Source organism: Paramacrobiotus metropolitanus, unplaced genomic scaffold, assembly GCF_019649055.1.
Source record: "Paramacrobiotus metropolitanus isolate TYO unplaced genomic scaffold, Prichtersi_v1.0 Parri_scaffold0000019, whole genome shotgun sequence".
Lineage (NCBI taxonomy): Eukaryota > Metazoa > Tardigrada > Eutardigrada > Parachela > Macrobiotidae > Paramacrobiotus > Paramacrobiotus metropolitanus.
In genome coordinates this window covers 994,398-1,020,724 of record NW_026570239.1, presented here as the reverse complement: position 1 = coordinate 1,020,724, position 26,327 = coordinate 994,398, and the positions used below count along the sequence as shown (strand labels likewise).

The following is a 26,327-nucleotide window of genomic DNA, read 5'->3' as shown; positions in this document are numbered from 1 at the left end:
GACATGAGCATGTTGCTACTCACAACATGGTAATTAAGCGATCTGGAATCCCACGAGAGAAGTCTACATTCAAAGTACAATTTGCCTTTGCGATTTTTTATGGGTATAGTCCGCGGATAAAAACGGGGTGCGAGAATTATCTAACGGAAAAGGGGTGCCTATAGTAAAACAGGGTGCAAAAGGGGGTGCCTATAGCAAACGGGGGTGAAAGGGGTGCCTATAGTCTCACCCATTATTATAACTTTATTACCTACATATGTATTGTAACCCGTATAGAAGGGCAGTAACAACCATCATCATTATCTTGCGGCAGTCGCGTTATCGGTTTGGTAACATGCCGGAATCTTTGACAAAGTCAAGTTCAACCATGTTACAAGCACCCACTCGTTGAAAAGGATTATAATTAGCATAGCGTATTCAAATAAAAAATGGTTAATTCAAGTGGTTGTCAGTTTCATTATACTGTTCTTCTACCCATTATACTAAAACTTGATAACCATTGAACAGTTATGAAATTTTTCCACAAAATGTTCTCAGCGGAACGGATGAGCTGCCATCAATTTTGTGCTATTATCGTACTCTCACCATCTTACCACTATGTTATCAGCCACAGGCTCAAACACCGACCAATCAAACTGGTTGAATTGATTTCCGGAAATGGACACGTCTGTCAACTTGTTTAGCGATGTGCTGCCACTGAGTGGTGCAAATGACTCGAACGAATCGAGTGCAATGGTGGACATTCGGTTGCGAATTAGCACCAGAGAAGTTAACTCAAGAAATCCAGCAAATGTGTTTCGCGTGATGACGGGCAAATAAGTATCCTCAATTTTCAAAATTTCAACTCCTTTTTTGATATTGACAAGAAAAACGCCAAACGGAAAAGGAGGGTTGTCAGACGTAAAATAGACGGTGCACATATCCAGGCGCGTGATGCTGGGAAGAGGCGGCAGTGGATCGGTTACGGGCAGAATGTAGGGATAACTGCATATCCCTAGTCAAAAAGTTTGTTATAAACTGTATCAACATACCTCAAATGTTAAGCCCATTATCATAAAATGTGCCGACGGCATGATTTTGGCAGCAGATCAGCATAGTAATTTATATCAACACAGAATCTGTATCTAAGTTATCCAATGAATCAAAATCCATATAACGTGTCAACCCGTTGCTTTCCAAAACAACAAGTCACAACAAAAGCGCCCGTCAAAACAATTCTCTTTACAAACGAAATAACGCGTTCGCGGTGAAGTACTGTATTCGCTCGCACATCTTGGACCACAGAGTGTGTGTACGGGAAAAACACGCATTGAATATACACACTCTAACCGGGCAAAATGCACGACTACGAAATATTGCTTATTTGGTTTCAGGATGAACAGTTCTTCTTGTGAATTTGTTTAATAAATCAAGACTTTTCATTTAAACGGCAATTCACTTTGGAAAAAAGGTTCTATAGCTGAAAGCTCGAATTGTTCTGTGGTTCATCGCCATCAAGAATGTTGACGCGGAACGTACCCCTCCCCCTCCAGGGGCACCCCAAAAACCACAACAAATCAGTTTGTAACTCGTGCTTACGCCAAAGCTGTCTGTTAATGGCTGCTTTCGAGCATAAACATGATAAAAATTGTTAGAGCTCTAATTTTTTTCATTATTCAAGAAGTTCTCCAGTCCAGATGTTGTAAAACATCAGAAATTTATCTAATCGCGAATCGCGCGTTTGGCCCGGTTAGAGTGTGTATATTGAATGCGCGCTTTTCCCGTACACACACTCTGTGGTTCAAGATGTGCGAGCGAATACAGTAACAGAAGAACAAGTATCTGTCGGTCGACCGACAATTGTAGTAATTTCCAAGTTAAAAAAGAAACAAATCCGCACTGCGCCCGGAGACTTCACAAAGGCCACGACAGCACCCACGAAGCTCGGCCATTTCGAACAGCCAGATCCAACTTAACCCGTACAGTCCCTTTTCTATCCGGAAAGGGCGGCGGGGCGTGGGTTTTGAGCGTAGGAGGAAGGGTTTGTGCCGGTTACATTCCCCGCGCTTTCCTGTCAACAAAGGGAAGGTCCGTAGCGGACAGCTAACTCCGTGCGGAATTTTTGGAGCATAGCGACCATGTAGAGGAGCCCAGCACCGACAAACATCCCACTTCGATTCCTAGAAAATGAAAATTGCAGGTTGACCGGCACACGTGCATCAAAAAGCCGATATTAACGGGGTACAGTACACTCACTTTGTGCACTGTTCGCACATGTCGCTGCATTTCCTTCCACTCGATGTCTACCCCACACAGCGCACACGTAACTTCGTACCGTTCGCCCCCGTCCCTAAAACAAAAAGCGGAATGTTGAAATAAATTCTTTTAATCATAAAATTTCTAATTACATCTTATAAACGTGGAGTTCTTCATTTCGAACTGCGCCATAGACTCGGCACTTCGCGCATTTGGGCTTGCAGGGTCCATGGACTGCATGCGGTTTGGTATATGGGATCTCTTTGCGGATGCAGGACAAACCAAAACGCTCGAATAACGTTCGCACATACTACAAGAAGAAAGTAAAATGAGGTAACGATATGTTTATGGATGTCGACATCCAAATATTACTTCATCTTTCCCTTTAATAGCGAACGGTTTAATCCACTGGAGTACAAATTCCGTGGTATCCTTACTGTCCAGCAGAACGGATGGGCGGAAAAGCGAATCAGCCAGCGCCGTACTCTTGACGGCGGCCACAGGAGTATCCAGCTTCTCCATCAGTTTGGCGACGTTGCCGTAATCAAATACGGTCGCTTCGTTGGCGTGCAACATGCGATAGTACTGGCTTCCGCTGGCCTCCAAAAAGTCATTATCCGATCTTCAAAAAAAGGTATAAATAGAGGCGATCTGAACGTGTTATTCAAACCAAAATTTAAAAGCACTTACCGGTACAAATTGTAATCCAGTGACGCCAGATCAAAAGTCCACAGCCACCGCAATTCTACACCAGTCAGCATGATGTAGCCGAGTTGGGTGGCACGGGCATCTAGGCCAGGAAAGATTATTTCAGCGACGTTCCGGCAAAATTCCATTTGTGCCCGAGGAGAAGCCTTTACGGTGGTTGGCAGAGAGGCCTGAGCAGTCGCATCTTCACATGGCGGTCGACCGCCAACAGCGATGGCGGCCTGGATAATGTCCACTGTTTTGCCGCTGTCATCAGCTGCTCCTTTTATCCACCCAAGTTTGCGTAGCTCCTTCCAGTTCGGGCTGCGCGTAAAAAAGAAAACACTCATACAAGCAAGAATCAAGAAAATGAGAAGTATAGGACAAACTTAAATTAATAAAACTGACGTACCTGCGACAGCTGGGACACAGATGTTTGAATAACGGCTCTCCCGCTTTCTTGTCCTTGTTTTTATCTTTTTCATTCTTCACTAGCGTCGCAAAGCATGCCGTGCACATAATGTTTCCACAGCATGGCGTTATGTTGTAGTCGTCTCCGTCTGGCGTCTGATGTACCATACATTTAAACGAGTCGCGGGCACGCTGTAAGACATAAGCATCAGATAAAAAGCACGTTTAAGCAATTTATACTGAAGTAAATCTAGATCAGTGAACTCAGATCTGCAAAAGGCCGATCGACAGTTTATCCCAAGAGTGCGAGAAATCACAAATTGTATTTTTGTTTATTTAAATGTATAAATAACTTGTGCTAATTAAAACAGCTGTTCTAAAAAATAGCTAGGTAAAATAGAGCATACCTCCGCGTTTCTTTTGATATCCTTGAGATCCGCCATCGCCAATATAATTTTCGTGAGACAAATGTCCGCGGGAATCTTGTCAACAACTGTTGAAAATACAGCCAAAATAAAATCAACATTTAACCGACGATAACTGTTTAAAATATTGCCAAATTAAAATCGATATGTTAGAATTCAAATTCACAAAAATCGCCTTACTTATCACTGACTTCAACCAAATCACCGGGTAAAATTTGGTTGGCTCGTATTCTTTGGATACCGTGCTTATTCGATCGGATGACTTTGGCAATTTCTGGCTTATACTCCTTCAGCGCTTTAATGGCTCTTTGGGTTTTCCTTTCCTACAATAATCGCACCGAGATTTTCAAAATACCGCTCTTTACGCTACCACAAAGGTTTAAAACATTTGTGCAACAACTGTATTAGGTGGTTTCTAACAGAAATTTACTCTATTTGCTACTACAAAACCGCCTTGGAAATGTCAGCCATTAGCTTCTAAACGTTCCCACAAGCAAACACTGTTGGGCAACATCGCAGCTGCACATCATCTCGGCTGGTAGCGCGCGCCTTGTCAACGTCAGCAGTCTATGGTACCACGGCCGAAAAGCATCAATGCATTCGCGATCAGCACAATCTAATGCGTTATCGCACAACTATTTATATTAACATCTAAAAAGACTTGCACATTAATCGTGCTCATTGCTCAATTAACAGACAGCTGCTGTAGCTACTTGTTCGGATCACGTTAAGACCATCATTCATTTCGGCTGTTTTTTCATGCCAGCTACTTTCTCACCCAATTAAAAATTCCCCGCCAAAATTTATTGAGCTACAAAAAGTAAAATATCAACAAAAGGGCGACAAGCAGCATGTACTTGGTTGCGGGCGGTGCATACATGTATGTAGTAAAAAAAGATAAAACAAAAAAGAAATTAATTAAAAAATTCTTCCACACAAGCAGGTATTCCAGATTTGCAAAGTACTGATTCCGAGTATTTCATTTCTCAGAGCCATAAAAAAAACCAGTTTATCCTTTGAACGCAAATAATGTAACCTCTGGCTCTTCCAACGCAGCAGACAAGAAATTCAACATCCTCAGCCACATTGTTCCACCTTGAAAACGCCTTCACGTACACACAACTTTAGTCACCGGTTAAAAAAATAAACTTTAGAATCTTTCATAAACTTTAGAATTTATTAACGAGTTTCTCGTCCTCTTCCAGTCTTCGTCGAAAATGAAATACCTAAACCATGTACACGGATGTTACGTTGCTAACCAACACCTTTATTCCTAACTGCATATTTTCGCCACTCTTGAGCGACCACCGCATAATCATGCCTTTTTCTACCGGCGCAGCGCCGTAACGAACCCTCGCTGCGTTCTTCCATGCAATTCCTCACAGCTTCCAGCTGGGCGCCGACTCTCTGCTGCATTTCGCGGCTCACTACTTGTTTAGACAATACGCTACATCACTCCCTAAGCGGAAAAATGTCACTGCTAAAAATAACCAAGAACAACGCATAAATCAACCACCGACCAAAATGCACGGGTTTTTCTTTATCAAACGGCAACCAATCCATGCAAATCAATCGCACAAAAAAACGCTTGTTAAAGTTTTAATCAGTTAAAGAGACTAAAGACATTAATTTCAATCAAACCTACATTTCATGACAATATTAAACATTTTCCTAAAAAAACCCAATCTTAAAATTTCCTGTCTAGAAATTTAAATCTTAGAAAATATTGCAGAACAAAATCCAGCAAGCAAAAAACTAGATTTTAACATCTTGGAATGCAGTACCGCCAGATTATCAATGAGACAAACTCATTAATCTCACAATAACGAAAAACCGTAAAATAACGAAATAAAATTTTGTAGCAAAATTAAACATTAATTTGCAACCAGTAAAAAATTAAAAAAACATTTTTTTCGCCAAAATAAGGATGGTTTTCTTACCTGCCACACTCCGACGACTGCATTAGCAATAAGAATAAACAAAATCACGAAGGGCTCCACAAATGCCGTTACTTGCTCATCATGTTCTTCAAAAAGGGCGAGAATCTGAACAAACAGGGAGCATGTAATTTTGCTGCGATTCCAAAGCAACAATTCTATTGAAAATTATATAAAAACTCACAACAGCGAAAATCACATGAAATACTTTAAGGAAATGGCCGAATATATTAATCATGTACTGTATCACCACCTGCCACGCGGAAACCGATTGAATCAACCGTCATTAATCAAATAAAAAACTCGACGAAAAAATCTTTTGCATAATCTTCGCTTTCGCTGTATTAATGTCAAATTCGGTTGTAGTGGAACAGGCAGAACAATTTTGCCAATTTAAATAGCAATATTAATCAGGGTACTTACAAAGGAAATGATAGCCGCGAGCAAGAGAATCTTGCCTAATAAATCGTCGAATTGTTCCAAAATAAGGGCCCATAAAGGTTTAGCTGCAAATAAAAATAAACCATAAACAACGGCTAATGATGTCCTGTTCAAACAAACCCGAAAGCCGTCGAAACCGCGGAAATTCGAAAACGTACAATAAAACGATTAATAAAATCAGATTATTTTTCCACACGTGACACGTCAAACAAACGTGCGGTATCCGCGAATAGTGACTAATCTGCGCATTCATACAGCTGACCAGGTGAGCGATAAAAACGCCGCAGTCTTTCTCTCAATTAATAAATAAAAATTTAAAGATAAAGAAACTACCGAATAAACGTGCGACAGAAAATAAAATTGCCTGAGTTTCTCAACAAGAAACACGGTGATTTTCTTGCCTGCGACACTCCGACGAGTCACGACTGCCTCAACAATAAGAATAAGCAAAATCACGAAGGTCTCCACAAATCTCGTTACTTGATCATCATGTTCTTCAAAAAGGGTTTAGCTGCAAATAAAGATATTGATTATTAGTATAATCCCAATACAAATTTAAATCTGACCATGCACTGCATTCAGCTCTTCGAGCCCAGGAAACTGGTTTCGACCGTGTTATCACAATCGTAACACATTTCGGCATACTCACAATGTAAGTTTGACGTATACAAAACTTAAGTTAACAGACGTAATGATAACTCGTAGAAGTCCGTTCTGGAATATGTAATTTACGTAAAAAGGAAATCAAAATGAACCACACAATAAAACGAAATCAAGAACTCTGAAAAGCTGTCTCCAAATCGATTGAAGTTCTTCGTTTGCGGCGTTGCAGTCAAAACTGAAAACCAATATGGCCGCTGACGCAGCAGCACGTGCGCCACATTAAAAGCTCGCCGCATGGCGGGTGGCGAACAAAACTGCATTACGCTGCCAAACCGGGCGGTTACGACTACTTTAAGCACCGGAAGTCTTCGAAACGGCAGAAACTATAAAATTAACGGCAGAAACTGTAAAATTATAATTTAAGTGGAATGGCGTCCAGTTTTCTGAGTGGATTTCATACTTGGAGCAGTGCCTAACGAGCTGCTGAATCGGTCGATATTTCCAAGTTTCTTGACTTGAAAGAATAAGACCGAGTTCCGGTCGATTCTATTTCTGGTAGTATTTATCATTTTTTCCAGACTATCATTGAGAGAGCTTCCTATGCAGGTAAGTTAGCGGTTCTCTTCGTTTGCATTTTTTGCGTCGTGTTCTCGCTGACGTGTTGTCTTGTGAGACCCATAATTGCCAGTCATGAGGAATTTCGTAAATACGGGTCGATGCCAAAATATTCTACAAAATCTAATTAGAATTATTAGCGTTTGCATTTTCCTACGGTTGACTCGTGCCCGTGTTGCTGCACATATTGTTCAACGTGTCAACTGTGGCAAAGTGGAGTGTACACTGCCTAAAGATTGTTGCAAAATGTGCAGGTGATCTCCACGTTTCCCGCGGCCGGTCGATGTGCCCAAGAAGCGTCTGCAGCGTTTGTCTGCAGCTTTTGTCTTTTTATGTGATCACATTTTGGATCGATCACGAAAATGGCTGCTCTTCGGACCCGTGTCAAAGCAAGTGCGACGCCGTCATCCAACGGGAGCAGCCTTAACGTTGTGTTCGTGCATCCCGATCTGGGGATCGGTCGTGCGGAGCGTCTCGTCGTGGACGCTGCTGTGGCACTGCAGAGCAAGGGCCATTCCGTCCGCTTCCTCACTGCTCACCACGACCCCTCTCACTGTTTCCCGGAAACCCGCGACGGCACTCTGGAAATCTGTGTCGTGGGTGAATGGCTGCCGCGGTCTTTAGGCGGACGACTGCACGCGCTGTTCGCCTACCTGCGCATGATCGTTTGCGCAGTGTGGCGATCATCGGCTGGAGTGGCTGGCAGTATGATGTCGTCTTCTGTGATCAGGTGTCAGCCTGCATTCCCGTGCTGAAATGGAGCGGAAAGCCGGTGATCTTCTACTGCCATTTCCCCGATATGCTCCTGACGCAGCGGGCTTCGTGGTTGAAGCGACTGTATCGTGCGCCCATCGACTGGCTGGAAGAGTGGACGACGGGAAAAGCAGACTGTATCCTCGTCAACAGCAAATTTACCGGTAATTCCCTATATCATTAGGTGTTTCCCAATGTCAGATTATCTTTCCTGTTCTTGCGATGCGATACCGACTGTTCACGTTGTCTGCACTCTGCACATTATCAGTTGTTTCAGTTCCCAGTAATTGTGATTAATTATGAATCAGTTATGGTGATATGATCGGTAATTTAACTTTGTTCGATTAGTATTTTCATCGATATTTAGTTATTGTTTAATTCAGGAAATTTTTTATACATTTTCATGGTTTTGTGGTTTGGGTTTTGTTTGTTGAGTGTCGACTGTGTGAAGTGACGAGTTCGACATTTCGTTACGAATTTTCTGAAAAAACGGTATTTTCGCGGATTGAGTTGATTATTGTGTTTACCGTTTTTTTATGGAATTTTCGAAGATACTTTTCATTCACTGAAAGGAGCGCTTCGTCAAGTCTTGTATCCATCGTTGCATTGCTCAACGTTTGACCGCTTCCAGCCGGCCGACGGACGCCATGCGCAGCTTCCGACAAGCGCGGATTATGTAATTCTGTCGGTTAATCGCTACGAAAGGAAAAATTAAGTGGAACTTGCCGTTGCTGCCTTTGGTATGCCCGCTAAAAACCTGATCCTACATTAAAATTTTTGCAGCATCCTTATTGCTGAATCTGAATTACATTTTTTATTGTAATCATCTGCTAACTGTGCTTCGGAACGCAGTATTTTCTCTAAGAGATTTAGCTAACCGCTGCTGATAGGCTTTTGTGATGGGATCTGAGCTGTCTTTTATTAGTGTTCGTTGAATTTCTCTATTATTATTCTTCTGAAGATTGGTCTGCCTTGCAATCTTACTGCTATCCCTCATTGTCATGCCAGAGTACGCTTTCTTAAATATCTTCCGCTTTTGGAAAGCAGAATAGCCTACTTAAAAAGTTGTTTTATTTTTCCAGCAACACTGTAGCATTTGCTTCCCTGTGAACTGACGCTCCACCATGGTCGGAAGAACGCTAAAATCCATCTGGTCATTGCCGGAGGCTACGACGAGCGGGTACCGGAGAACCGCGAATACCATCAGGATCTGGTGGACCTCGTGGAACCGCTGGGTCTTAGTGGTCACCTGACGTCAGACCTGATTGGCGTTTTTATTTCGTATGGAGCTTCATTTGAAGCAGTACCGCCGCAGCTGTTCTATGGCGTACCGTTAGGGCCACATAAAGATAACCTCAATACGTAACGTAATTTCTGAAACGGTAATTAAAGTAACCAAAGGTAACCAAGCGTAATTCAACGTATACCAATGTAACCGAAAGGAATCTTAATGTGGTAACGTTACTTGACTCAACCGGTAATTAAAGTAACCGAAGGTGATTCAACGTACACCAGTGTAACCTAAAGTAGACTTAACGTGGTAACGTTACTTAACTGATCCGGCAATTGAAGTGACGAAAGGTTACGACGCAGAAAAGACCGTGCACCGATGTAACCAAATGGTTTCATAAGGTGGTGACGTTATTTTAAACTTTACCGATAATTAAGGTAACCAAATTAATTCAGATTACACCGATGTAAGGTAAAGAAGTCTGATCGTTGAAAAGTTACCTAAACCTAAATTGTTATTTAAGGTAACCGAAGGTATTTCAAGCCATATCTATATAACTGGAAGAACACCAATGTAACCTAAGTTAAACTTAACGTAGTAACGTTACATACCTCAACCGGCACTTAAAGTAACTGAGGGTTACCAAGCGGAATTAAATGTAAACTATTGTGACCAAAATTGCCTAAACTTCATTTAAACTAACAGCAAATGTAACCACAGGTTACAAAGCCGGATTCAGCGCACACCGATGTAATTTGAAGACACCGTACTGTTGTAATCTGTTAGCCTAAAATAAACTCGTAACATATGTAACCAGACGAAACCAAGCAGAAATAACTGTATGTAAATGTAACCTTAAATCATGTGACGTGACGTTATTTAACAAAATAACCAAAACAAGGCCGAGCACAAAATATGTCACGCATAAACAGTTTCACAAAATCACATGAAACCCTTCTTTTTCGGCTTCTTGGGTAGCACGGGTTTCCGGACGTCTTTGCCAGCTTTGTCAGAAAGTTTGGAGTTGTCCGCCTGCTGCGTGTCGACACGCAAATCGTTACCTCGCGCCTTTTTTCTAACACTTCCAGAGTCTTCTTCTTCATCCGAGTAGACAACACCTTTTGCCGGAAATATAATGCGACATCGTGGATTGTGAATACTCATTCCAGGCTGCAGACGCCAATGGGTGTTACGCTCCTTGTAGTTCGCACCATGTATAGCTGAGGCCGGCGGAAGGTCTGATTCATGTTCACTCGAACCGTATTCTGCCACCTGACTGACTACAGGAGACATTTTCATAGGCACTGTTCAAATAAAAAAGCTTCAAGCTACAAGCAGAATGAAATTTATACAGCCATCACTGCACACGCAGCACGATGCATCGACCTACCTGTTGTTGGCTCAGACGATGGAGCTGCAACATCATCCTGCGCGTCGACGCGCAAAGCACTGTCATCAGACTGTGGACAATCCATAATAACTGCCTGCTTAGAAGGAATATGTACCAAACAACTACAAATAAGACAAACGAGGACTATCCTACCGCAGTTTTAAGTGCTAGCTTTGATTAGTGTGCGAGAACATGTTGATCGCGTTACGCGGAAATTGGTACTACATTTTTAAGTTGGAACGCCCCAGGTGCCGGACCGTGTATACCAGCTAGCGGCCCCTTTGAGATCAAAGTAACCGACGGTGCGAGGGCGCTGGCCACGCCTCCGCCCTTTTCTTTTCAATTGGGCAAATACGAATCTTACAGCCAGCCCCCTAGATGGCAGTTTTGATAATAATTATTTATGGCAATTTTATTTAACTCGGTTGAAAATTACCGAAACCTAAACATAATTCGCGCAAATAAATATTTGTCGCATATATCAATATTTCTTGCAAACAAAAAAGCAGCACAGAAAATCATGACAAACTCAATCTACTGCTTGTCGACAAGCACACCGTTACATGATGTATTGATTATTGGGAATAAACACTGCAAACGTAGGAGAATCTGTCACTGGATCAATCACGACAACTGCATGGCGGAATATCGAACACAAGTTAATTGCCACACATTCTCTGCGCCGCGAGCATTTTCTAAAAAATTCTGGGCTTTCTCCGCCAGGCAACTTAAACCTATTAAATGCAACACTCGGGATGATGTCAACAACCGCTCCAAAAATATGGGCATCCGCGTCGTAGAAAAATATGAGGAGCTGTGCCACTTCATGGGCAACAGTTTGAATCCAACTGTTGATCCGACGGACTTTTCGTCCGTACCCTCGGCACTCGAAAGTCACATTGTCATCTCTGACAACTGCGCTGTAAAACTGAAGACTTGCTGGCATTTCATCTGCAGCAAGAAAGTTCAAAATTGCGGTTTCTTCTTTTGATAAAAGCGGAGGTTTTTTTGCGGGTCGACCCGCAAAGTGATACTTTGTTCCATTATAGCTCAACACCGCTTTGGAAGTGTTATCTTCGTAACGTCGCAACAATTCGATGTGCTGATAGTTTCGAATAATCTGTGAGCAAACATCCGTGCTTCCATGGACCGAACGGTTCAGCTGGCCCAAGAAATCCTCGGCATAGAAAGTTGACCATTGGTAGGCTGGACCCCAGTTATTCAGCGCATTGGCAAAATGAAGTAACTGGTGTGTATTGTAAAGCATTTTGCGTTTTCCGTACAGTTTCTCGAATTGCCCAGAAAACTTCTCCACAAGTTGTCGCACCAATTCGGAATGTTCTTGCAAATTTCCGTGATACAGTTGGTGATCCGTTAACAGAAGGTGCACAGCCATTACCAAATCCATTAAATTTTCGTATAGGACATGAGGCACTTGTCCATCGAAGACGTAAAACGCGCCGTACAGCAACAGATTGAGGTACTCAGTACCATGATAGTATCCGCTTGCTGAAATAGGTGGAATGGACCGGGGAAATTCGGATGGAAACTTAATTCTTGAAATTTGGAGGTCGACCTCCACAAGGCGAGCATTATTCAACACTTTTTTCCTTTCGTCTGACATTGCAGCATATGCTGCCAGAGACTTCATACAATCTCTCGTCCAGTACTGAAGAATTTTCTTCATTTGTCCTAGGCATATTGCGTGAAGCACATCTGGTGGACATGACAAAGAAGGGTCGATCGAGGTTAACCGCAGTATTTGGGAAGGTCCGTTGCAGCCTGTAACAGGGTGTCCGTTACGTACTGCATCCTTCGAAGATTCCATGTACACTGATTTAGTCTTCAGTGCAAATGCTCCACCCACACCGCAAGGATACACACGAACGCCAGCTACAATTTCACCAGGATGCAGGCAGTAAGTGCAGCCGTATTCCGCTAAGAATGATACATGGAGCATAGCATCCATCCTTGCAACGGCATCAGCAATAAACAATGCAGGCATAATTCGAAAAGTGTGGTGTGTCGACACACAGAGGCGCTTGCACTCGGTCGTAAATAATTGAAGCAAAATCTGCGAACTCGGCTGAATCTTTCCCGCCGCAATGGCATACAAAAATGGCCGACGGTACCGTTTTCTTGGCGGAAGTTCATTAATCAGATAGTCGAAAATTGTCACGCAACCGTTTTCACTGCCACCAATCCCAAAAACGTTTCCAGAATCCATATGAAATGTAATTGTTAAATCGGTGGCTCCAACTTTTATCTCTTTGTATCGCTCTCCATCTTGAACGTCCAACATGAGCGTATCCTGTGGCTTCCTTGTGAATACTTCACTTTTATTTTTCTGAAGGCTCAAATATCTTGTTATGCTCTCCAACATGGGGAACACGTAGAAAACGCCACCGGTTTCTTCCAGCTCTTTTTTCGTTTTGCGAGTCGACTCGCAATCAGCGCTTGCACAAGACAATGGCTCGATTAAAGAAGAATCTTCTCCAATATAATTCCCATGAGCCGGACAATAAAAATGTTTTGCGGCTGATAGCAGATGTGGTTCCAAAATCTTGTCTAATTTATAAAGATTGTCGGGAAATTCTTGTCCGGATACCGGACCAAAAAACTTCAGAGTCGCATCCAGCTGGATGCGGGACATCCGATGTTTCCGTGATATACGTAAAAACGATAAAACCTTCTCGAAGTTGCTTTCTCCTTCACTGTTGCACAGCGCAATTAAATCTGGTTCTGCTTCAATCAGATCCTCAGCATCCGACCCAACTTCATCGTTGTCGTTGAAACACCGAACAGCAGTGCTGCATGTCGACATGCAATCATGCTCTGATGCGCCCTGGTTAAAAACAATAAACTACTGCAGTGTCAAAAAATATTTAGTGCTGAGCAAATACCATAAAAGTAAACATCATCTTTTACCGGAATTTTTATCATTTTTATTTATTATGTGCTTACCTCAGTGGGACGCTGTGGGCTCTGCAACTGATGAACATCCAGACCAAGAAAACTCGCGACTCTCCTTCGATAATAAGAAGTTCTGCTTAAGCCTTTCTTACCAAAAAGCCGATCAAGACCACTACTTCGTTTTGGTGCAGACATTATAAATGCGAAAAATTGAAATACAATTGAACGACAAATCAAATATAAATTTGAAAACCATTTAAATTTCCATTTAGAAATTTTGTGAAGGCGAGCTTGCATGTCGACATGCACATTTGCGGTACACCCCACGGTTACCAATAAAAAGGCACACGATCACGTAAAGGCCTGTTACCCTCGATCTGAACAAAGCTCTGCGATAGGTGCATTCTGAGCCAAGCTATTTTTCTGCTGTCTGCTATTAGCTGGTATTCATGATTTAAAATTAACTATAAAGATTGTTCCACTTTTTCCACTTGCTGAGCGTTGTCTCGCTAGACAAAGAACAAAAAGTCAGAAGTCGGTTTTTTTGTTTCCAGTATTATTCAAAATTTGATGGCTTTTGCGCTTTTTGAACCTTTTGTTTCAAATGTATTGGCTGTTGACAGCCAGTATAATTTTGAAAGCTCATACGGGTAAAAATCTTGATTTTTCAGCCATTACCGATATTGAAACACCATGTCATGCGAGCGAAAGCTGCGTGAGCGGAAGGGCACTTCCATGGAAGAGCAATGCGAAGACCCTACTTTGATGGAAAGAGACGAGATCCATCGCCGGCATGCTGAACGAAGCGGTACATAATTTTTCGTTTTTAAGTGTTGTCGGTCCCATCTGTTCAGTGAAGATCGGTAACCGTTTCACTTTTTCCTGAAAGCCGGAACGTTAGCTTCTGTTAATGCGCTTGAAATATTGCTAGCCTTTACGGTTATGTTACCCAATGCGCCTAATTTATTGAAGTGCGGCAAGTGCATGTCGACATGCAGAAAGTGCACGGATAAGGAATTGAATTGGAATTACAAATTTTTTATACGTTAATAGGTAGACATAATATAGAACAGGACCTATAAAAATGAAGTAAATAGTGCAATTTTGAAATTTTGGGTTTTTATTTTTGTAATAGGTTGTTACATTCTGCGGCTCACATGTACTGCAAGTCGTCGTGCACTTTGTTTCAGATTTCTTGGTCGTTGTTTTTGAAAGCGACAAGATTCCCATGCTGTTACCAATGAGCAAGTCGGCAACAAAAGCACAGTGGGAACTGTGCGATGGGTATGACTATGGGGAATTCCTAGTGCCTGGCAATTTCATCAGCGTCCATTACAAGCGTGAAGGGAACACAAAGCAATTTTTTGATGCCGAAGTTGTATTAGTTACCAACAGCAAGGAGAAAGCTCTTGCGCGTTTTAATTCACTGAAGCCAAGAAGCGGAAAGGTAGACGTATTTGAATGTTGGAAGTCGACTTCCATAAATACACATATCCGCCATAAAATTTGGATTAATTTTTTGATTCAGAAAAAACAGCCGTTTACCCCATCGAAACGGGCAGCCGCTGACGCGCTTTTCGATGAAATCGGCAATTTGGGCACCGAACAGGACTGTGTTACTGGCGGGACTGATAAAAACCAGAAGTCTGTTTGGAAATTTGATCCGTATACTGGAAAACCAGTGGACGGTATCCGAACATTTTTATCGTTGTTTTAAATAATATTCTGAAGGTCGACCTTCATTTATGGTGATTATAGGTGAAACTGAGAGCAAGGAAGCGGGCCGAAATTCCCAGCACCAGTCCAAACGCAAGGAGGAAGGTAAATTGTTCTCCGTACTGTTCCGCTCGGTTTTCTGACTCGGTTATTTAATGTTATTAGCAAAATTATAAAAAACAACCACAAAATTGATTTTTGCGTGAATCAAATAAATGATTTTTTAAATATTTATTAAAAAATTTTAATATTTGGTATTTCAAAAATTTATTTATTTTTTAAATTAAATTTGTTATTCCAGGTTAGTTTCTTAAATGAAGGTCGACCTTCAACCAGTTACAGAAAACATAATATTTTTACTACTTTTTGCAGACTTGCGTGGTGGGAAAAGCAAGATAAATATTTGGCAATTCCCAGATACCAGCTCTGATGAAGGCATGTTTTTGAACACGACATTGTCCCTTAATCACAGTCTGCATTTATCCTGATTTAGGTGAGGTCAGCAAGCCGCAACGCGTATCGTCGATGGCAAACAGCGAAGCAAAAAACGGTGAGCAAATAATACAAAATGCACGAACATATGTTAGTTTTTGGTATAGGAAGTAAAGCCACTGCGCAAGCTTTTGGCAGACTGCATTTTGTGAAGGTCGACCTTCAGTATGATAAATTATTAGTGTGTTTTTAGGCGAGAAATATCCTGACCGGAAGTCAATTGAAGAAGGTAAACTCTCACTTTTAATCGAGCTTTTAGTGTTTTAGATAACATAGTTTTTTACAGATCTCAATTTGGGCATGCGGAATGTGCGATACAGTACAGAAGGTGAGATCTAGTGATATGCCTAAACTTTCTGACAGAGACCGCACTCTTTTAGTATTGTCCATCAATTTTACGTACGATTTTAACAGTTACGTAATTAATTAATATGATTTACTTTACAATGCTTTGTGTCCCTTTCATGTGTCGGTTGACCGACTATTTGTAAATGAGGTAATATGCTATGACTTTGTATGCGCAGATGAAACCATGGTCGGCCGTAAATCAACTAAGCAGGCGCACGAAATCAGTGAACAGCGCAAGCACAAGATCTGGATCATGGGCGTAAGATACCGTTTTCTGAAATCCTTGCATTTATTTGCCTTTCTAACTCTAAAACGGTAACACTGCATAAGCGGTAAGCGAGGCGAATACCGAAACTCTTTTATTACAGAGTCCGTGCAAAGCAAACCGACTGGGGCGGATTTGTTTGGTAAGCAGTCTGGTAAACAGTTTGCTTGGTAACCAGTGTAACTGCATAAAGGCACGCGCATTCGTTTATTTTCAGGATTCGGGTCGACCCGAAATAAAATGGTGTCTTTGCGCCCTTACGCAAACAAGCGAAATAATGGTAACCATTTTGTGCTTCTGTGTCGTGTTTAAAGAAAACGGAATTAAAATTGTCATTTACACATTTTCTGCAGAAAAACGCGAATTTCACTCTACGAGTGAGCAAACTTTTCGATCCAGCAACGAACTGAATCACACCAGGGATGCACGTGCTGCAGGTCGCAGGCACACACCAACATTCGCGCAAGAGGAAGGAGGTGATAACTTTTTTAATGAAACTGATTTTCTTAGGTCCGCGGTGTTAATAGTTTTTCGTGTTTGTAGATTTTGTTGGTAGCAAGCGAAAGCCGTTTCCACTGGTTGCTAGGAAGGAAAAACGACAAAAAAGTAACTCCGAACGTCGTTTTTACAATAAATTATTTTTTGATGTCGACATCAACATTTTCATTGTTTCAGAGCGGAGTGAGGAGCAGAACGCTCTACTTGCACAGCTGCGGCGACAGTGGCGCACACGTTCGGCCGACGTGGTGGAGCTGTTCCCTGGATCTGGTCACTACTTGCCTGCCGCGCGGTTCCAAAATTTCTAGGTCAACCTTACTCCAGCTCGCGTACAGATGGATGCTGTGAATCTTGCGTTACTGTTTTTTGGATCCGAAGACAATGCCCTGCGCTTGTTTACTGGAGACCACTTTGGATTGAAGTGTGCCTTTGGCAGCGACCTGCTGAGAGATGTTTTGGGTAATTGTCTAAAAAATATTTTGTTATGTCAGCAGTAAATATTTGCTACGTTTTCTACAGGATACATCAATCAGTATCATCCGGGGATCCTGACAAAACGTGCGACGCCAATTAAAGAGATTGAATTGCTGCAGGCTTTCAGCCGAAAGCTGTACTATTGTCGCCGGAACCATTCCAAGCCTGATCAGTCAGGGTACGCCGCGGATCTGGACTGATCCATTTGGATGTCGACATCCATGGTTATACTTGCCATCGTGGCGATAATTATCTTGTTATGCATTTTAGCAATGTCTATCTAGTGCTGCATTTTTTGTAATTTCAAGCACCATTTTTGTTCTCCGTTTATGCTTCTGGCGAATTATCAGTTTATATTTTTTTACCTAATTATGTTGGTGTTTTCATGTGAAAGTATGTCTCGGATGTTTGCCTTTTTGTGTACAACTAGTTATGTGGAATATGCCAAAATAAATACAAAATGGTATCTGATATCCATATCTAAATGTTTCATATTTGTAAGTTTAATATAAAAAAGGAGGTAATCCCTAATATCTAAAGCTAATTCAAAAGTAATGATTAAACTATATGATATTGCTGACGAGGGTATGTGTAATCCCGTTGGAAACGAGCCTATTTGCAGCCAATCAACACTGCGTGGAATATCACTTAAGTTATACACCGGCTGGTTGCATGTGCAATCATGTGATTCCACAGTATACCCATACACCGGCCATACTTCTTTTTTGCAAGCCGGTAAAGTGTAATGGCTGTTGAACTCGCTACTCTGGCAACCAAAAAATGGATTTAATGGAGTCAAGAAAAGTGTCACAAAAATGAGGTGAATTAATGCAAAAACATCCATTTTTTGGACGGCTAGAACCTGCAGAAAGGGCTCTCAGCAAAAACTGTACATGCGACGTAAACGGCGGCTATTCCGGTGAGATGGGCGTAATATGAAAAACCGCTTTATGCTGGTGATGTAGTTAGTACAGACTAAAGCGTTAAATATACGACAAACAGAGAAGTTTCTTATTGCCTCTGGTCACTACTTCGAAGTATACACGCATTTTGAGGGAGGTATAAAATCTGTCGTTGACACGAAACTGAATGCAGTTTCCGAAGCGTTACGACTACGACCTTCCGCGAAAGTGCAGATGTTATTCATCATCTTCGGAAATTTATCCGCAGACCGAGGATGACTAATTACGAGGTGAATGATCTAATAATTATTTATCCGATTTAGAGGGGAAGTTAACAACAAAACAAAGCAAGCATTTCAAGAACTAAGAAAGAAGAACTGAATAGTGAACATTCGGTTGCAAAAGTTTTGCGGACAAGAAGAACAAACTTTTTCCAAAATATGTACAATTCCCTGACATTGACGGATTTAGAAAATTTTTAACTCGGAATTTTTTCGTTTTCCGTGTTGTTGTACCCCGATCGCAAAATATGTGTTTAATACATAGTTTTAATGTCCATCCCTCATTTTGCATACCAGCTATTAAAGATTTGACAAAAGTATAGGGTTAAACCTGTAGTTTCTCGTATTATTGCTCCTGTAGTGTATTGCAGTTATTACTGCAAAATGCGTAAAAAAATCCAGCAGAAGCCGAACTCCAGGTTACCGCACAACTTAATTTTTATCACGATCGTGTTTGCTTATAAATGACAAAACTGTTCGATTCGTCCAGCACAGAATAGACCTCTGATTAACACGAAACATCGTAAGTAAAGAAAGGTATTCTGACAGCACGCAAAAGGCTCCGGATACTTCAGCACTGCGCCACGCCATAGCAAGACGTGTCGTACGAAAACTGTGTACCGGCAAAAATGTTATCGTACGTCAGAATGCCGGTGCAGTTCACACTGAAAACACTGGGGAACTCTCCACTGTTGGTGACCGCCGGTGTCTTATAGCTCCCAATCACTTCGATTTCGCCGGTTTCTTTAGGGGCGGTCAAGTGCAATTTCTGTTTGAGGAAGTTGCGGAGCCACGCCAGCGAGCAGTCACAGTGCAGCCGGCGTACGACGGCAAAGTCAGCTTCGTTTAAAGGGGAATCGTCGGCCCTGTACAAAGCCTTCAATTCCAGACCGAGCCCGTACTCCAGCATCAGACTGTCCAGTCGCGGCAGATCGGTGAACGTGTGCGCCTCTATCATAGCGATGGAGCAAATGGTGAAGCGGATCATCCGCACGTTCTGCATCTGGGAAAAGTCCCGTTTCCTAATCGTCAGGTTTCTGCAGCCTTGCAGTTCCAGGGTCACCAAATTTGGAAGTGTACCGGCAGCGTAGATTTTGCCGGTGATAATCGGCGTGGCGCAGCGCAGCACGTGCAGCTCGATCAGCAGGTGACGAACCGGGTCGATGACGTCATAGTGCACCGGATCGTCCGTGTCAGCGCGTTCGTCCAACAGGAGGGTTACCGCGCGGTCGGAGCTGATGTTGCGGATGTTGAGAGTCAATTGGGAGGCCGCGGCGCGGACTCCGTTCAAACAGCGCGCTTCGATGTACGTCAGGTAAACCGTGCGCCGACCCAGTCGCTGATGAGAATAGGACTGCACTAATGGAGCAATGTTGCAGAAAGTCGTTGAGCTGTTCCTCAAAGCAGAGTAGGCCTCATATTCGGCTTGCGTAAAATTATCCGTGCGCAAGGATAATTTCTCCATTGGGACGAAGGGTTCGTGAGTTGCAGTGGATGCTGATAGTGCGCTACATTCGACTTCCAGTTCGCTGACCGGGTCTAGAAAACCAACAGAAAATTAAAATAAAAGTGTGAGTTCTGCAAGATGTCAACGTACCAGCAAACGCTGCAGCAAACAGAATAGCGACGGTAAACAAAAACACGTACGCCCGGAAATGCATAATTTTGGGCTGCTTCTGTTGCGTAAACAACTTTCCTCCGTTCTGCTTCTCGTTAGTGCAGATAAAACGGCTGCAGTTAATCGAGAACTTCTGCCAAAAGTTAACAAGAAGCCGCCTGTACTGCATGTCTATATTTAACTGTCCCCGACGCGCTGTCTTCAAGCTTTACAATGAGCGTCTGCTTTGATATCCATCTGCACCTACATCGATCACGTAAACAGATACCGCACTGGAGCGTATAAAATTGTAAATTCTTAAGCATTCCATGTTGGTCATTTTACTAGTATATAAGTATGGAAATTCGTGCATAAAGATTAGCAGATTAATGTTTGTTCTAATTTAGAACAGCAATGGCATGCGCAAACGCATACAGACATTGTTTATGAGAATGTTTGACAATGGGAAAGGTCCACAGTTACTGGTGCGACCGCAATATGTATTGAAATAAATGTCCGTGTGTCTGTGGTAGTACAGCTGATATGCGTAGCATGTACATAATACTGCACACTTTTTTTAAATTTTCGCTTAGCCGTGCTCTGCTGATCTTTGGAGATCAGAAGTCATTTTTTTACGAAAACTGAGCAAGCTATTACTAGAATTTTCTACGGATAATGGGATTTTTCATAATAATGGGATTAAGACCCGAAAAATGAGTAAAGAAAAAAGGCAGGTACAGAATTTACACTTCATGTCCAAACACGTAGCAAGCAGTAAGGTTGTTTTGTCGTTTTCTTGCTGGAGTGGTTTCATTCTACCACATTCATAATCTCGTAGGGGCTACCTATAGCGTAGTTAGTGTGTATTCTAATCGGGATTAGAGCTTTATGGATAGAATCTTACTTGAACTACCTTGCTGACTTCCGCTTGGGCCCCTATCCTTCGGTGACGTTTATCCACTATCATAGCGGCCATTTTTTGTGATGCGTTTGCTTTCTGCAGCATTTGGCATCATTTCTCACTTTGTAACAAACAGATATTTTTTTACATTGTTTAGATTAGAGGACCTGTGCTGTGCTCAGGACTTTTGATCTTTATCGAAACCAGCGATGAAAATGCAACATAAAAGCGTTTGTAAATACCTACAGTCAATTTCCCAGTTTTTGTTTGTACGTACTGTAGTGAGTGTGATTATATGCACACTATTCTTGCTGTACAACCGCTGCACACTGATTTTAAATGTTAATCAATGCTTGTAATTGCACAGAGCCGAAGCAGTCTCAGCCTCTGTTTTCAAAGCCTCATTCTCCGCTCTGTATAAGGCGCCCCCCATTTTTTCAAAGTCAAAAATTAGGAAACGGGCTGTAGAAGAACAACGTCAATGCTCTTCATCAACGTACGCAGAGAGGTTGCCACAGCCAATGGAGATCCGCCCTCGAGCCGCACGGTGACAGACTGTCCAGGGAGCGCTGATTTTCCTCAAAGGTAGCAACCAGTAGACTGCGCGTGAAGAAAGCCCGGCTCGTGTAAACTCAGAAATTTCGTTGCGGGCTACCCTAGGTGAATAAACTGCAACAACAACAAAAACTGTGGACTGGTCATTTTCAAACTGTCAGTACAACGTTGGTGGTTTGAGGTGTCCTCCCCGGCATGCACAAAATTTACAGTGCGATCGGAAATTATCTCGCTCTCCTGTATTCTGGTTCGCATTATCAGTTAACAGAAGCACAGCAAAAGTATGATTAGTTGGTTACGAACCGTGCAGTCAGTCTGTAAATTTTGTCAGGCACCTTACAGCTTTAATTACTTTTGGTCAGCCGACACGGACGTTGTATCCATGAACCGTTTCCAGAACGGCATGTATGACCTAGGTATCTCTTACTTTTCTGGCTACAAAACCAAGAAAACGACTACCAGAAAACCAAATAAGTACTTAGTACAAACTGCAGACTTATAAATCAGTACTATTTAAATTATTATTATCTGGCGGCGCTTGCGTCATTGGTTTGGTGACACGCTGAAGCTTCTAATCGTTCTGGAAGTAACGTGCAGCCAACGCACACCGTATTCTATACAAGATGCCATTCTGCATGCCATGAATAACCCATGATGTATCATGTATCGATCTGTTTTTCGCAAACGTTTACTCACTGCAGCCACTGCTCATATCGAACGTATGTTTTCTGATTCACCCTGAGCTGCCCTAATCCAAGTCAAATTTATATAAGACATATCTATGATGACATCTTGATTACCAGATTTATAACGTTTAAGGTTACCGAGTCTCCGCATGATATTTATTCGTACTGCTTGAAAATTTTATAGTAAGAATGCAGGTACGGCCCCACTTTCCAGAATACAGCATGGCTCGCCTGGATCTCTGCCTAAAAAATGCTTCGTTGTGCGGTGAAGAATCAGCACTTTACCAACAATCTGCTCTTATCACCCTTCTCGGCGGAAATTGCTCTTGCGATGGCACATCATGGTTCCAACGGTCGAACAAAAAAGGAAATCTCGCAAGTGTTGGGTCTCCATGACGACTACAGTACGCTCGATGTCGCACGTACTCTGCGCCAGATCCACGTGGATGAAACCGCGGACAACGGTTACGATGAGCTTGGTAAATATTTGTAGGCATTGAGCCGACTGAACGCGCTAGTGCATTACGACATTGCCATTTTGAATTAACAGGCTGTTTTGTAGTGCCCAACGATAATCACAAGCTGCATATGGCCAACGGTGCATTCTTTAGCAAAGATGTCTACCTAAGCAGAAACTACATAGCAGAAATGGAGAAGCTTTTCCTGTCCACCATTCAGGACACTGACTTCGACGACGAGCGCGATGGTGCCGCGGTCTACTGTATAAACGAATTTATCAAAGCCAACACTAAGAACATTGTATACGATCTGCTGTCGCCGTTGGATATGGCCGAGAATGATGCCAAGTTCATTTTGGTTAGTGCTCTGCATTTAACAGCGCGTTGGCACCAGCAGTTCGACCGGGCCGAGACCAGAGTTAAGCCTTTCACAACGGCGGCCGGTGTCAGCATTCCGGTGGATACCATGCAGGAACGATTCATTAATTACAAGGTCCACATAAGCAGGGAACTGGATGGAGCTATGTTCTTGGAATTGCCCTTTGAGACCGGATACTGCAATGCCGTGTTCATTCTACCCGGAAAGACAGTGCCTGGGAAGTCAAAACACGCCCCTCGCGCACCGCCCAATCAAGGTCTGGCCAGTTTCATCAATGCTTACCGCAGAGAAGCTCCAGCATGCGATGCGGAAGCTGTGCAAGGTGCTGCATGTGACAGTGCAACTGCCGCGGTTCCATGTGGAACGGAGCTGGAATTTGCAGCCCATGCTAAAACATTTGGGGATGCCAACGGCGTTCGACGAGGAGACGGCTGATTTTTCTGATATCTCTCAGCACTCTCAACTTTCCCTGCAAACTGTCAAAATAAAAGCTTGCATCCGTAAGTAACACAACGTTGTACAGTTGGTAGATTACGAACTGGTACGTTTAAAATGTATCACTCGTCCGCACTAATGTCAACTACGTATTAATCCAACTTACTCGTAGGCAGTTTCATTGAGTTTAGCACAAACCTCGCGAAGCCACGTATGGAGGCGGAGTTGCTAACTATATGGAAACTGTATTCGTTTCAAATATGAAACCGATATAAAGCCGATATAAACCCACCTGAAAGCCGATATAAAGCTGTACATCGCATCTCTGTAGTCGTGCAAACAGGCAAAATATGACCGGAAATTCTTAGCGCAATTTTTTCCTAGATCTCGATGAAGAAGGAGTGGACGCTTCGGTATCCACCCTCATCGAGCCGGTCAATGGAAGGGGTTCGGGAAAGGCCGAATTTATTGCAGATCGCCCCTTCCTGTTTCTTATGCGTCATGTGAGCAACAACACAATTATGTTCTTTGGATATGTGTGCGATCCCTCTTGGTAAAATCTACTTTATTGTGCGCTAACTGTGCGGTGCGGCTGAACACACTGATACAAGCGCAGCGGTACTGTGGTCGTTTTTCTGGGTCGGCCAAGATTACCTTTGCCTCCCCTTTGCCTTTTCACTTTGCCTTTTTCAAGTTCACCTTTACCTTTGCCTTTGCCGCCGTCAACACCTTACCGTCCCATTTAACTTTCCCAAAATGCCGTTTTAAATAACCTTTGCCGTCGGCTATAACCGTTGCATGACACAATACCGTCAAACACTTTACCATTTTCGGAGCTTATAGTCGTCATCCAGGTTATAAAATTATTGCTCATTAAACGATAACATCGCCCTAAATCTAAATTTGGTGACGGTGACCGTCATTACGCAAAAACTGGACAACTTAAACCTTCAAGGTTGCATCGATTTGGAAAGGACTGTGGGTTGCAATTCCCAGTTCTGACCTGCAAAAAAATGTTCAAATTTTTTGAAAAAGTCGACATCTTTAAAAAATAGGGTAAATGCTATAACGTTCTCGTGCAACGGGACATACCGTAATTGCTAACTTGCTTCTGCCCGGGTACTGTAACAAAAGGATCAAAGGGCAAAGCATTACTAACATTTCAGGTGCTATGACCACAGCCCATTGGCTGTAGCCTACTCTAGGAATCTAGGGCCTCATCCCCAATTTAAAGCGAATCTCGCTATGGTACGGTTGCTCAGCCGCACGAGGTGGCAGTATGCAGTAACCACGCCTACCGATACGGTACGCGAAGCCACCTCGGGAAGTGGAGTTGTTGTATAGCAACGAGATTCGCTTCGAATTCGGGACAAGGCCTAGGATACGTTCAGGATATCAGAAGCTGAGTCCTGCTGGGTATCAGTCGTCCAAGTAAAAGCTGCGATCTTCCAGACGTTTGCACAAACTATGTACCTACTGAGCGGCAATACTCACACAAAAGCCGAAAATCCTAGACATTCTTTGAGTCCTAATTATGCCGCAAATGAAATGTAGGAGCTGGTTACCGTTTCCCGAAGGCAGTCCCAAATTCTAAATTTATGGCGGTAAATTTTTGCTGTAGTTGTCTAATGTACGGTCTCAGCCAACATACGAAAGACTAATCCGTGTGTAAACTGGAAGAAGGGCAGCCAAGTATTTTGGATAGCGGGAAAGATTTTCTCAAGGGAAGCGACAGGTAGCTGTACATTATGCCAAAGCCGCGACGAACAGTTGAGAGCGTTTGGGAGTGAAGGAATGCAAAAGGTTTACTAAATGAACACGAATTGTGTGTTAATACTATACTGTAAGAACAACCTATCTGACTGCTGTTCTAGTGGGGTGACGATCAGTCTTTACCACGATTATACGGCTGTTGGGATGAAAGGTGGCACGACCGGCAACGATGCTGGCCGTGGACGCTAATGTAACACAATTACACAGGTGGCTCCGATTGGGATGACACAGGTTCATCCCAAGCGGTCAAACGCAACAACGTAACTCACGGAATGGTTAATAACAAGGCGTTCAAGAAACGGAGCAAGGTTTAGGGCAAGAGTTTGAGCAAGAAGCACAAGTTGATCAAGCAGATGCAAGCTGTATAGCAAGCTGAGAACAAGACTGAATACTAAAAAATCATGAGAAAGGAAACTAGCCGGTAAAGTGGACAAATTCTTAACGCGATGGGAGATGAATCATAACGGGGTGGTCTTATCGTTCGTACAAATACTATCGCTACAATATATATATATATATATATATATATATATATCGGAACACTTCCCTTGATGCGTGACGACCACGGGAACGGTGATCGTCATTCGGTCTATCATCATTCATCACTATCGCCATTTTGCCATTTGCTGTGGCAAACTGGTAAAACTGGCAAAATGAGAATTACTAGCGGCGCCATACTCTAACTTGTTATTAACGAGAGCAATAATTTCCCAAACGTGGATGCCGAGTGCCGATGTAATGTTCGAAAATGGTTATGTGGTTGACGGTGGTGTGTCCAGGAACGGTTATAGCCGACGGCAAAGGTTATTTAAAACGGTGTTTTGGGAAGGTTAAATAGGACGGTAAGGTGTTGACGGCGGCAAAGGTAAAGGTGAACTTGAAAAAGGCAAAGTGAAAAGGCAAAGGGGAGGCAAAGGTACTCTTGG

General features: G+C 42.7%; 4 protein-coding genes across 6 annotated transcripts; 2 read left to right on the top strand and 2 right to left on the bottom strand.

Annotated features, from left to right (window-relative positions):
• Positions 1–1,211: 1,211 nt before the first annotated feature.
• LOC129586061 (uncharacterized) lies at positions 1,212–6,205 on the bottom strand. Of its 2 annotated transcripts, none has more exons than XM_055479053.1 (10): positions 6,119–6,205; positions 5,699–5,803; positions 3,939–4,081; positions 3,741–3,826; positions 3,335–3,525; positions 2,926–3,246; positions 2,608–2,857; positions 2,388–2,545; positions 2,236–2,329; positions 1,212–2,159 (listed from the first exon to the last, which is right to left on the bottom strand). In XM_055479053.1, exons 4-10 carry the CDS (start codon positions 3,774–3,776, stop codon positions 1,857–1,859), a joined length of 1,353 nt encoding a protein of 450 aa, XP_055335028.1. In that variant the 5' UTR covers positions 3,777–3,826; positions 3,939–4,081; positions 5,699–5,803; positions 6,119–6,205; the 3' UTR covers positions 1,212–1,856. The 2 variants fall into 2 exon arrangements, with proteins under 2 accessions (XP_055335028.1, XP_055335029.1); XM_055479054.1 differs by having other exon boundaries at positions 2,608–2,844; positions 2,970–3,246.
• A 1,475-nt stretch (positions 6,206–7,680) lies between these two features.
• Positions 7,681–15,443, top strand: LOC129586029 (uncharacterized; the record flags this gene model as incomplete). The annotated part of the gene is given in 4 exon segments (XM_055479008.1): positions 7,681–8,034; positions 8,037–8,271; positions 14,832–15,329; positions 15,400–15,443. Coding segments are annotated over 4 exon segments (1,095 nt in total), but the record flags the coding sequence as incomplete, so codon positions are not given.
• A 3,600-nt stretch (positions 15,444–19,043) lies between these two features.
• LOC129586059 (uncharacterized) lies at positions 19,044–20,423 on the bottom strand. The gene is made up of 2 exons (XM_055479051.1): positions 20,215–20,423; positions 19,044–20,156 (listed from the first exon to the last, which is right to left on the bottom strand). Exons 1-2 carry the CDS (start codon positions 20,402–20,404, stop codon positions 19,189–19,191), a joined length of 1,158 nt encoding a protein of 385 aa, XP_055335026.1. The 5' UTR covers positions 20,405–20,423; the 3' UTR covers positions 19,044–19,188.
• Positions 20,424–22,645: 2,222 nt separating this feature from the next.
• On the top strand, positions 22,646–24,371 carry LOC129586105 (serpin B10-like). 2 transcript variants are annotated; one of them, XM_055479111.1, is made up of 3 exons: positions 22,646–22,835; positions 22,919–23,693; positions 24,013–24,371. In XM_055479111.1, exons 1-2 carry the CDS (start codon positions 22,688–22,690, stop codon positions 23,626–23,628), a joined length of 858 nt encoding a protein of 285 aa, XP_055335086.1. In that variant the 5' UTR covers positions 22,646–22,687; the 3' UTR covers positions 23,629–23,693; positions 24,013–24,371. The 2 variants fall into 2 exon arrangements, with proteins under 2 accessions (XP_055335086.1, XP_055335088.1); XM_055479113.1 differs by lacking the exon at positions 24,013–24,371 and adding an exon at positions 23,801–23,849.
• Positions 24,372–26,327: the final 1,956 nt, after the last annotated feature.